Source organism: Schistocerca piceifrons, chromosome 1 (genome assembly GCF_021461385.2).
Source record: "Schistocerca piceifrons isolate TAMUIC-IGC-003096 chromosome 1, iqSchPice1.1, whole genome shotgun sequence".
In the NCBI taxonomy this organism is placed as follows: Eukaryota; Metazoa; Arthropoda; class Insecta; order Orthoptera; family Acrididae; genus Schistocerca; species Schistocerca piceifrons.
The window spans coordinates 805,105,149-805,118,680 of NC_060138.1; the positions used below are offsets into that span (position 1 = coordinate 805,105,149).

General features: G+C 39.2%; 1 protein-coding gene across 2 annotated transcripts in view; it reads left to right on the plus strand.

The window, feature by feature from the left end:
* LOC124713911 (circadian locomoter output cycles protein kaput-like) overlaps positions 1-13,532 on the plus strand; it is a 123,348-nt gene that overhangs the window by 37,389 nt on the left and 72,427 nt on the right. For both annotated transcript variants that reach the window (XM_047242981.1, XM_047242983.1), the window contains exons 10-11: positions 12,148-12,254; positions 12,338-12,485. In XM_047242981.1, coding sequence (XP_047098937.1) covers positions 12,148-12,254; positions 12,338-12,485 — 255 coding nt within the window. The remainder of the gene's footprint in view (positions 1-12,147; positions 12,255-12,337; positions 12,486-13,532) is intronic.

Below are 13,532 nucleotides of genomic sequence, written 5' to 3' on the forward strand. Positions count from 1 at the left end.
TGGGTGAGACATCAGGTGAACTCACAGGGCTGTGAAGCAATGCACCCGTCTCTCCTTGAAGAAGATTTATACATTCCTCATCACAACTGGTCAGACACTGCCCTACTCAAATTTGGCATAAGGAGCTACTTTGTGGAAAGACAATACCGCAGTCTCTACAGTGTTGCTGAGATAGCTGTTATTGTTCATATGATTCCTAACACATAGGAATAAAGACTGCTATGCCTCTCAGTAACAAGCTGTCAGACTGCAGTTGCCATGTAATATCTAACAGGTGTGTGGTCCATGACTTTAGCACAGGTTGGAGTAGGATGCGTACGCACGAGTGCGCATGGGTGCTGCACACACACACACACACACACACACACACACTTGTAAAAATGTGTTGGCTATTTGTTGCTGTTGGCCAGCTCTTGAATAAGTTGTGTGATATTTATCAGAATGTCTAATCAATATATGTTGTTAGCATTGTGTCCAAAGGACACGCTATAAATATTGATTACCTGCAGATGTTTAATTGGTATTGAAATTAGTATTGATGTGTGTGTATGGTGTCCCATATGCAATATAGCAGCCTGAAAATATAAATAGTTCAAGTATAGCAACAATCATGTTTTTGTTGAGGAGTGCACTACATGGTTAATAGTATGTACAGATAACAACACAGGTCAACAATGGAAAAACTTTTTTGCTGAAAATACCTTATTCCTATGTTTTTGGGTGGTAAATCCAAATACGATACTTAAAAAACTGTATCACCCACCATTTCTTCACATTTTACAGTTATATTTATTAAATTAAGCAATTTTTAAACAATTTTACACCTTTTATATAGTTAAAATAATTTAAAAAGGAGATGTAATGAATTTAGATGATGTTGGTAGCACTGCTGAAAAACATTTGCTGGCAAAAAAGGTCAAGTCTATTTTTGTGTTAACAGATGGTGTTTTGTTTACTGTCAACCTAACCTCATTTTCCCGTTTCCTGTACATGTGCTCAATACAACATCTAATCGTGGTTGTAAAAACTCTGCTGACAGTTTTTGTTATATTTTTGATGAATTTGTGATTAAAAAACACCAAAGAAACATTACAGACTTTGTGAAAAAGGTTTATCTATCTTACTTTGGATCTAAACTTAGTGATAAAGATAAATCTTGGGCACTGCATAAGGTATGTTATGTGTGTGTTGAAGATCTGAGAAAATGGTCCAAAAAGCAGAAAAAAGCCTTTAGATTTGCTGTTCCTATGATATGGAGAGAGCCAAGAAATCATTCCGATGATTGCTACTTTTGCAGTGCCATAATTCGAAAAACAAGAAGGTAATAAGCTGCCCTAACCATCCGTCTGCCACCTGACCAGTAGGGAATGGTATAGATTTGCCGGTTCCTGAACCACCAGATGATTTAAATTCTATTCCAACAGAAGTATTTTCTGATGTACAATCTGATTTAGATGAACGTCCTGATGATGAATTCCATTGTAATACAGAACATCTAGAACCCAAATTGTTTACTCAGACCGAGCTTAATGATTTAGTTAGGGATCTGGGCTTAACAAAAGGAAAAGCCGAATTGCTTGGCTCTAGATTAAAAGAAAAGGAACTTATTGGCAGTTGGAACCTGTTATGTCCTAGCCAGTAATGCCACCCGAGCCCGCTGCCAAAAGGTTGGCAGCATCAAAGTCCGGACGCCGTCCGCATAAGCAGCGCCAGCGAGACAGCAAATCGCCGCAAGTCTGCGCGTGCCACCGCTGGCTTCTGGCTTCTTAAGCGCTGGAGTCGCGAGCGCTAGGACAGTTCTGTATTCGCCGCTCAGTTGTATACTCGCCACCGAATTGTGTACTTGTTAGTTAGTTGTGTGTTCATCGCAGCAGAGTTGTTGTTTGTCGTCAGCCGACGCTGACCTAGCCGCTCCGACTTGAACTAGACAGATTTCTGTAGACACCGAGTTCACTACTGTGTTACTGTATCTTCATTAATAAAAGATAAGTACCGACTTTTATTTAATATGAGTGTTTGGGCTTTCATCTTTCTGTTCACTGTTCCAGCGGACCGGTCGGCCCGCTATTAAAAGTGTGGCGGTGACTTCGTAAGCCATTTCTACAGCCAAGTGTTTGTCGCTACGAACACCGCCACAAAAGAACCAGCATATACATGTATAGAAAGAGAGATCTGCAATTTCCCTGGTTTCTTTCAACAAGAAGATGATTTAGTGTACTGCTCAGACATTCCTGATCTGATGAATGAGTTTGGTATTGAATACAAAAAGGAAGACTAGAAGCTGTTTATTGATTCATCCAAAACTAGTTTAAAGGCTGTTTTGTTACACAATGGTAACATGTATGCATCTATACATGCTGGACATTCTGTTCATAGGAAAGAAAGCTGTGAAAACCTAGTAATAGTGCTAAATAAAATAGGCTATTCTGCTCATGGTTGGAAGATATGTGGTGATCTAAAAGTAACATGCAAGCTCCTTGGTCAGCAAGGTGGCTTTACCAAATTTCCATGCTTTTTGTGCGAATGGGACAGTAGGACTAGGGATCAACACTGGTGCAGAAAGAACTGGCCTATGAGGGAGTCTTTAAAACCTGGTGAGAAGAACATTCTACGCAAAAACCTAGTAGATAAAAATACTCCTACCACCTCTACATATAAAGTTAGGCCTAATGAAACAGTTTGTAAAGGCTTTGCCTAAAGATGGACCATGTTTTAAACATCTCTGCCAAAAGTTTCCATACCTTTCAGACGCTAAACTAAAAGAAGGCATCTTTGTCAGACCTGACATTAGAAAATTGATATTTGATTTTAACTTTGAATTTACAGTGACCTTAAATGAGAAAGAAGCACGGGCATCATTCAAGCAAATCATTACAAAGTTCGTAGGACATGAAAAAAGACCCAAAACATGTTTCTATTATAGCTACAATGTTAAAGAAGTTTGAAACTTTAGGCTGTTTAATGAGCCTGGAAGTTCACTTTTTGAACAATCACCTTGGTTACTTCCCGGACAATATGGGAGATGTTAGTGAGGAGCAAGGAGAGCGTTTTCACCAGAACATTAAAGTGATGGAAAAACGCTACCAAGGCTGCAGGAACACCAACATGATGGGGGACTACTGTTGGTCAAGTTCAGCAAGCAACTGATCATAGAAAAAGCAACACAAAAAGAAACCAATTCCAGCTGACAAGTGAAACCTCTGTTAACACATACCACTGTTTTAAGTAGCTTATCGTAAATACAAACCATGTTTATTTTGTAACAAAGTGTTTCGTTAATTTCCCCATTTACCATATAGCATATGATTTTTATACCTTATAATAAAAAGCATATTGCTCGAAAACTATGGGTGATACAAAAAAACTAAGACAAAAAAACTAAGGCTAGATTTGGATTCAGCTCATAAAAATCTATAAAGATCAGCTACCAAAGTAAAAACAAAAAAAATTCATTGGCCTATGTAATTATTCTTCATTACACTAAGAATGCCAACATACAGGGTCCTCTGTTGCTACTGTAACAGTATTTAATATTCGGAGAACCAGGTTAAGTGTTTCTTTTCCAGTGTATTCCCTGTAGTGTATTTCTTAAATTTTGTTCATGTTTCTCTGTTTAATAGGTTTAATCTTGCAGTTTTGTAATTGTAAATTCTTTCAGTCAGTAGCACAGTTTTCATTTCTTCTGAACAGCCATCTATATAGCTTATTAGTGCATCAGTGTTATTGGTGACACATCAAGAGAGTAGCAAGCTGCATATGTAGGATTTTTTCGCTTTTGCAGTCTACTTCTTCACGTAGACTTGATACGATGGGTAGGATGTGTACATGCTGCATGCAGACCCAGTGGTAGCTGACTGCAGTTCCCGGAACAGCTGAATGCATTTTTGGCTATGGCCAGTCACCTTCAGGGTGCTGCCTCAGAATGTAGCTGTGGCGGAGAATCTTGTGCGTTGCATGGGACACCTCAGGTGTTGCTTGTTTTGCCCACGGGCTCCTGCTGAGCCACCTCACAGTGGACCTGACATGGTAGATCTGCCCTCACTGCAGGGTGAGTGGTGGGTGGTAATGCTTTCATGTCGCTTGAGGTGGAGGGCCATGTGGAGACAGGCCATCTGGCATTGCCCATTCTTGCCCATTCACCCTGTGAGGACATGTGGCTGCTGCTTGAACAGGTATGAACAGGGAGAGGTTTACTAGTTATCAGGAGCTCCAACGCTAGACGTGTTATGGAGCTTTTTAGACAGAACGCATCCAGGGCTGTAAAAGAAAGCCAATGTGCACTGAGTATATCTGCTGGAGGGGCTCATTCAAAATGTGGAGGCAGCTGTGCCTGTGGCTATAAAGTGTGCAGGGTGCAGTCATGTGCAAGTTGTGGCTCGCGTCAGCATCAACAATGCCTGTCACGTGGGTTCTGAGGCCATTCTCAGTTCATACAGGTGGGCTGGCAGGAGTGGTGAAGGTTGCTGGCCTCACACTTGGGTTACAAGCAGAGCTTGCAATTTACACCATTGTTCCCAGAGTTGATCAGTGTTCTTTGGTTTTGAGCTGAGTGGAGGGTTTCAACCAAAGACTTCGCTGACTCTGCACCACATTGGTGCAGATTTCTAAACCTGTGCTGAAAGAGTGGGGATTTGTGGGATTCCCTTGATAGGTAAGGGCTGAACTATACAAAGGGAGCAACTACTCAGGTAGCAGAGTACTTGTGGAAAGCATATTTGGTATTTTTATGCTAGTTGGTAGTTTGAGGTACTCTGATGAACATTCGCCAGTCGATATGCAACAAGGAAAGGCAGACTGGATTCAGAGGAAAGACATTTCACCTGCAAAATTTTATCAGTAAATTGTCAAAGTATTCGTAACAAAGTTCCCAAATTTACTGCCCTCCAGGAAAGTTCTTGCACCCACATTATTCTTGGGACTGAGAGCTTGCTGAAACTCAAGGTGGAAAGCTCTGAGATATTTAGCGAATCATGGAGTGTGTATCAGAAAGACAGAATAGAGACCATAGGAGTGGGACTGTTCATTGCAGTTGCCAAAAATGTTGAGTTTGACAGGGAAGTTGTCTGGTCGCAGATAGCAGGTGTAGGTGAAACCAAATTAATTGTTGAACTTTTTATCAGCCACTCAATTCCGTTGTGACAGTTCTATAGTCATTCAAAGAATGTCTGTGGTCAGTAGTATGTAAATACCGAGATGTGCTAGAAAGAACAGATAAGCAGTTTATATCATCTCACTTACACAATGATTTGACATCACTTACTTCCAGTAAGGTAGTTGCAGGGGAATTATGGGCAAAGTTTAAGCAGATTGTAAATCATGGTCTGGAGAGCTATCAACCTAGTAAGTGGATTAAGGCTGTAAAATACCCACCATGGTTTAATAATAAGATTTGGAAAATTCTGAGGAAGTAGAGGCTGTTGCATCCCCAATTCAAAAGAGAATGCACAAATGATTGCAAGTAAAGGTTAGTAGACATTCGTGCATTTGCGAAAAAATCTATGTGCAAAGTGTACAACTACTACCACCATCATACCTTAGCAAAACATCTGGCACAGAACCCAAGAAGCTTCTCGTCCTGTGTAAAATCACTAAGCAGATCAATAGCTTCCAGCCAGTCCCTAATGAACCAGTTTGGAGTGGCAATTGAAGAAAACAAAACTAAAGCTGAAGTTTCAAATTTTTCATTCAAGAGATCTTTCATGCAGGAGAACTGTACAAACATACCATCATTTGAACATAGGACAGATGCTCGTATGGACGACATAGTAATAAGCATCACTGACATAGAGAAGCAGTTGAAACATTTGAAAACAAATAAATCAACAGGTCCATATGGAATCCCAGTTTGGTTTTACAAAGAGTACTCCCTGGCACTGCCCCCTTACCTAGCTTGCATTTATAGCAAATCGCTTGCCCAGCGCAAAGTCCCAAGCAAACAGAAAAAAGTGCGGATGAGTCCTGTATATAAGAAGGGTAAAACAATGAACCCGCAAAATTACAGACCAATATCTATAACATCATTTGCTGCAGAATCCTTTAACATATTCTTAGTTTGAATGTAATAAATTTTCTAGAGACCGAGAAGCTTATGTCCGTGAATCAGCATGGTTTTAGAAAGCATCGCTCATGCGAAACCCTGCTCTTTTCTCACATGTTATACTGTGAACTATAGATGAAGGGTAACAGACAGATTCCATATTTCTAGATTTCCAGAAAGCATTTGACATAGTGCCCTTTGCAGGCTGTTAATGAAGGTATGAGCATATGGAATAGGTTCACAGGTATGTGAGTGGCTAGAATACTTTTTAAGGTACAGGGTCAATATGTTGTTCTTGATAGTGAGTGTTCACCAGAAACAAAGGAGTGCCCCAGGGAAGCGTAATAGGACTTCTGTTGTACTGACAAACATAAATGATTTGGTGGACAGGGTGGACGCAATCTGCAGTTGTTTGCTGATAATGCTGTGGTGTACGGTAAGGTGCTGAAGTTGAGTGATTGTTTGAAGATAAGATTTAGACAAAATTTCTAGTTTGTGTGATGAATGGCAGCTAGCTCTTAATGTAGAAGAAAGTAAGTTAGTGCGGATGTGTAGGAAAAACAAATCTGTAACGTTTGGATACAGTATTAATAATGTCCCACTTGACACAGTCATGTCATTTAAATATCTGAGCATACCTCTCTAAAGTGATATGAAATGGAATGAAAGTGTGACAATTGGGGTAGGGAAGGCGAATGGTCAACTTTGGTTTATTGGGATAATTTTGGGAAAGAGTGATACATCTGTAAAGGAGATTACATATAGGATGCTTGTGTGACCCATTCTGGAATACTGCTTGAGTATTTGGCAAGCATACCAGGTCGTATTAAAGAAAGACATCGAAGCAGTTCAGAGGCGGGCTGCTAGATTTGTTGCTGGTAGGTTTGATCAACACATAAGTGTTATGGTGATGCTTCAGGATCTCAGTGGGAGTCTCTGGAGGGAAGAAGACTTCTTTTGAGAAACACAATTGAGAAGATTTAGAGAACCAGTATTTGAAGCAATTCTACTGCTGCCAACATACATTGCACCTTAGGACCATGAACATAAGATACAAGAAATTAGTGCTCACACGGAGGCCATATAGGCAGTTGTTTTTCTTTTGTGCTGTTTCTGAATGGAACTGGAAAGGAAATGATTAATAGTGGTACAGGGTGCCCTCTGCCATGAGCTGTATGGTGGCTTGCAGAGATCTTTGTAGATACAGATGTAGAAACTGCCCCCAAAAATTCTGATACATTGAAAGTTCAATTTGTTTCCTATTCTTTGTGGAACGTGCTGAATAGTTGGCATATTTTTAGGTGGATTGACCATGCGCATGAGCAACTCACATCATCATCATCCCAAAGATTTATGAAGACATATTTGGAACAATAGTCTATGATTGCAATTTTTTTACTCAGTTCAGTAAACAATTTTAATTGCTATGATCACAATCAGATTGACCTAAAAAGAATGTGCATATTTATGAATAAGAGCATTATGATAAGTGACTGCAATATAATTAGTAATATTTATTCACAGTTCCTGAGAAACATCTAATAAACATATCTGTCTCCTACAAACTTAGTAAAAGAAGAAAATAAATTTTATGACCATGGTTGGCATCACCATATGATATTTAAACATGATAAAACTGTAGTGAACGCTCATGTCCCATGGTGTAGGGCCATCATTAACACACTGTGCTTAAGGCTACAGACAGTTGAGGAAGCTTGGCCACTTGGTGATGTTGACAGTAAGCACAGTTTACAATGTTGTATTACAAAGCCAGAGAGAGGATATTTGAAATTCTGCCTAAGCCAGAGTAGAATGAGTTAAAAATATAATTAAAACTGAATTAGAGAATGCAAATGTGTTCACAGCAAAATATTACTTACAAAAGTCAGCTCTCAAACAGGTGTCTGTGGTGTATATAATAAGTAATGAAATTAATTGAAAGTAGCATACCAAGACACAAAACCCACAGGCACAATTAGCTCACAAAAACAGTGTCAACAAGACACATACACCCATGAGCAAGACATGGCTGGCGTGGGAACATGGATGGAAACTAAATGGACAGGGTCAGAACATCAGGATGCGCAGGAAATTCAAGAGCCTGTTGTACAGTGAAAAATAGGCGTTTGATGTAAATTCATTCACTATTTTAGCTGGGTGGTGTTTCTTATACCCATAGATGTCTATTTCCCTTTTGGTTCAGTATGTACGATCTGCATGTTGTAACCTGTGTTCATTTGTGTTCAGGAAGGTGTTGTACAAATGTAGTTTTGTTCTGTGGATGTGTGTTCCCTAAAACAAGTATCAAAATTTATATCCATCTGTCCAATATAAAATTTATCATAATCGTTGCAGTGTATTTTGTGAATGTCTGAATTTTCAAATGTATTTTACTTGTTATTTGTCTTATATTCAAGCTGCAGTTTCGCAGTATAATTTATTTGGAAGCTGCGTCTGTCAATTGTGTTCTTAAGTAATTTCTCTAGCTGATACACTGAAGTGCCAAAGAAATGTATAGGCATGCATACTCAAATACAGAGACATGTAAACAGGCAGAATACGGTGCTACGGTCGGCAGTGTGTATATAAGATAACAAGCGTCTGGCACAATTATTAGATTGGCTACTGCTGCTACAATGGCAGATTATCAAGATTTAAGTTAGTTTGAACATGGTGTTATAGTTGGCAAATGACGACTGAAGAGAATCATTCAGCCTGACAGAAGTACAACCGTTCTGCAGATTGCTGCATATTTCGATGCTGGACCATCAAAAATGCTACCCATCCAATGAAACTTCATCGATATGAGCTTTCGGGAGCCGAAGGCCCACTCGTGTATCCTTGATGATTGCACAACACAAAGCTTTACATGTTGCCTGGGCCTGTCTATACCGCCATTGGACTGTTGATGACTGGAAACATATTGCCTGGTCGGACGAGACTTGTTTCAAATTGTATCGAGCAGATGGATGTGTATGGGGATGGAGACAACCACATGAATCCATGGACCTTGTACGTCAGCAGGGGACTGTTCAAGATCGGGCTCTGTAATGGAGGAGGAGATTAGTGTTTAACGTCCTGTCGACAGCGAGGTTATTAGAGACGGAGCGTAAGCTCGGGTGAGGGAAGGATGGGGAAGGAAATCGGCCGTGCCCTTTCAAAGTAACCATCCCGGCATTTGCCTGAAGCGATTTAGGGAAATCACGGAAAACCTAAATCAGGATGGCCGGAGACAGGATTGAACCGTCGTCCTCCCGAATGCGAGGCTCTGTAATGGTGTGGGGCATGTGCAGCTGGAGTGATATGGGACTCCTGATACGGTTGTATGTGGCTGTGACAGGTGAAACGTGCGTAAGCATCCTGTCTGATCACCTGTATACTTTCATGTCCATTGTCCATTCCGATGGACTTGTGCAATTCCAGCTGTCCAGCAGGACAATGCAACACACCACATGTCCAGAATTGCTACAGAGTGGCTCCAGGACTGCCCTTCTGAGTTTAAACATTTCCGCTGGCCACCAAACTCCCCAGACATGAACAGTATTGAGCAATGGGATGCCTTGCAATGTGCTGTTCAGAAGAGATCTCCACTCCCTCGTACTCTTAGATTTATGGATAGCCCTGCAGGATTCAAGGTGTCAGTTTCCTCCAGCACTACTTCAGATATTAGTCAAGTCCATGCCATGTCGTGTTGCAGCACTTCTGCATGCGCGCGGGGGCCCTACATGATATTAGGCAGATGTGCCAGTTTCTTTGGCTCTTCAGTGTATGTTGTCCAGTCACCTTCCCCATTTTTGTGCCCTTGAGTGTTTATGTCAATCTTATTTCTTTATCTTATTGCATGATCTCATGAGAAAGCTCTCTGTGTACCCATTTGCCACTGCTATTTGTTTTAAAAAGTGTAATTTCTTACATATTTCTTGGCTGTCTAATGGCAAGTGAATATGTCACTATATCGTGGAAGTAAAAAGGACACTATTTTATGCAGAATTGGGTGACAGATTTTGGCTTGAATATTATTATTGGTGCTCTTAGGTTTTCTATAAATACTGAACGTATGTCTGTTGGTAGTTTTAGCAGTCATCAGACACAGATGGTTGATGAAATTAATTTTCTCTATTTTGGTGGTGAAGCTAATTTTAGGGTGCATAGATCAGTATTATTTGCGCTACCTTTTAGCATCATCAAGGTATCATCCACATAACGTTTATAGGAAATATCCTGCTTTGCACAGTTTGTGAAATTATTAAAAAATTATGTATATAAGTCAGTAATAAAAGTGTCAGCCAGTGCATCAAGTAAGTTATTTCCCATTCGAAGGCATTATTTTTCGCAATATAAAGGTCAAGCAGCCTAGAAAAACATTAATATTTATACATATTAAAAGAAATAGTGTGCAAACAGAAACAGAGAGCTTTGTCGTGCTACTATACAATAAGGTAAATCAGCATGCTGATGTTCTGACTCTGTCCGTTTATTTTCCATCCATGTTCCCATGCCGCCCATGTCTTCCTCACAGGTGTGTGCATCTGAAGAGCATAATCATAGACACCTGTTTGAGAGCTGGCATTTATAACTAATATTTTACTGTGGACCCATTTGTTTGTTGTAATTCATTTTAAATTACATTTTAACTCATTCTATTTTGGCTTATGTAGAATTTTAAATATCTTGCTGCTAGCTTTGTAACTCACCATTGTAAACTGTGCTTCTGATCAGCAACACATAGTGGCCAAGCTTCCTCAGCTGCTTGTACTTCACCAGCAAGCACGATGTTGCTAATGGCAGGTCTGCATCAAAGCCATGTGTGTGTATCACACTTTTATCATGTTTTTATATTATGTACTGATGGCAGTCATGGCTAGTTTAAGAAGACACATGCCATTTGTTTGATACTTCCCTGATTAATGTGAAGCTGTGCTACTGTTTATGCTGTCGTAACTTATCATAACACTTTTGTGCATACATTTGCACAGTCCGGGGGAACTTGCCACAAATCTCAGAGTTATGATTCCTTGTTATTAAATAAAATGAGTCTTATTTTGGTAACATTGTATGTCAGTTTGCATTGTGGTACATTTACCAAATTTTTAGCTTGACTTTAATTACAGTCATAAGCATAAAAAGACATTAAACTGTAAAAATATTCACTGCCAATAACATCATGTAGCTTTGTAGAGTTAAGCTATAAGCTGACAAACATGTCCTAGCAGTTAATTTCTAATACCTACCACAGCTCTGACTGCATTTAGTGCTTCCTTGATTTTTCCACATCTCTTCATATAACATTGTTAACAATGGCAGAGGCACCTGTGGAATCTCTATGACTGAATGCCTGAACTAATGGGGTCTTATGACCTCTTCCTGTGGATTTATTCACAACTTTTGATTACATCATGTATGTACTATGTGGAAGAGTAACTGTTGCTTTACGGAGAATAATAATCTGTTCGATTTTCCAAAGATGCTGAGAAAGGAATGGTTTTGTACTAATGAGAGTCCAAAATAGGTCGGTAGATGCATATCTGCTTCTTAAGTAAATGAAGTCTCTGTGTGAAAGATTTGAAAATGTGTTCTATTGATAAAACATGTATCCATAAATTCCAAATGTTTCATATGCCAATAGAAAACACCATTAAGTAACTATGCTGTGCCTGACATACAGCCCTCATCAGCAGCATCTTGACAGGGAGGAAATTTTGTATTCAACCAGAGAGGAATGTCTTACATTGTATTTTTTAACTTTGCAGTGAAATTTCGTAATGCAAACCTGATTCTCCAGTGTTTTCTTTTGGGAGGAGCAAGTGAATAAAATGTACGCAGGAAACAAGTGTATGTAATTCTAAGTAAATCCCAGTTGTTGTTGTGTGAAACATTAAATGTCTGAGAACACACATATTTAGTTTTTAGAAATCTGTGTAATATGCGTGTGACCTGCGAAGAAATGTTAAGGAAACTTCTGAGAAACTGAAAACAAAATTTGTTTCATAAAGTGAGCTATAAATTACTTGTACTTTTCTTTGAGATGTATTGGTATGGCACTTTAATTTTGAATATTCATTCAAAATAATGACATTGTTATTGCAGTTGCATTCTTTGATACTTTTCAGAGCACCTCCCATTATTGGCTATTTACCATTTGAAGTACTGGGTACATCAGGTTATGATTATTACCATGTGGATGATCTTGAGAAAGTTGTCACGTGCCATGAAGCTTGTAAGTATAAACGAAAATGCTATTCATCATAAACCTATGTTATTCCTGCTCAGAATTCAGGCATTTTCTTCTATTATTTCCAGTGATGCAGAAGGGAGAAGGTACTTCTTGCCATTATCGTTTTCTGACCAAAGGGCAGCAGTGGATATGGTTACAAACTAGGTTCTACATAACTTACCATCAATGGAACTCGAAGCCAGAGTTCATTGTATGCACACACAGAGTTGTCAGGTGAGCCCCATGACCTTCTTGCTGTTGAATACATTGCACATTCCAATTTTACCACACAAAGTTAACGTACACGTTTGATATTCCGTGTTTATACTATTTTCCTGTGTCCATAATATTTTTGTTGGGAATCACGTTCATTGTGTAATGATACTGAAACTGACAAATGAGTAAAACTTACAGAGCCAAATTAGAATACAAAGAAAGTTTACATAAGGGAATAGGAAAGCTATGAGAAGCTTTGAGAAGTTTGCGAACAGAGTACCATGTTTATCTGGAAATTGGGGAACTTGATAAGGATATAATTTGCTTAGATAGTGAAAGGCACAGAGCCTTGCTTCTTTGGATTTATGTAGCTGTCCCTCATGTTGGTATAGTCTGTTCACTGAACGTGGGACTGACAGTATGACACACTTCGCATCCCACTTGAGATTTTCTCATACACATCAAAATGAAAGCAGTGTTTGTTTTGTGGTTATACTTCAGTCGCACACACAAAAGAAAACTGTAGTTCAGATATGAACACTCAGAGAACAGAGTTTATGTAGTTCACTGGCAAATGACCTACTCAAACTATGCCTCCTCCTCCAGTCCTCTGTGCTACCTGAACTGGCTTCTGTGGAAGAAGAAAGCCAAAACAATTTCTTTGGAAGAAACAAACATCGAGAAAATGATGATTATATTTGTAAAAGAGTGGTATTGCTTTATTTGCTAGTAGTTTGTTTTACAAACTGAGTGATTTCAGTGAAGTCATATTTTCACATAAATCTGCATCTGTATTATCTAGCATTTTCAGCATTACAAAGAGTAAAAGGTGTGTAGATGGTATTGTTATTACACATTTTTGAATGAATATTCTCACCTTTTCCTATTCCGCTCACTGCTGTAATAGGACAAATACAACAAATACTTCAAAGCTATTAGAGAAGCAGAATTCTGAAAATTCTTGTAACGGTGATTGCTTTCATAAAGCAAACTTTGTGCGAAACACTCAATATAATCCAATTCTTTGGGTTATGTAAAAAAATGGAAACAAAATTGTGGGTGCCT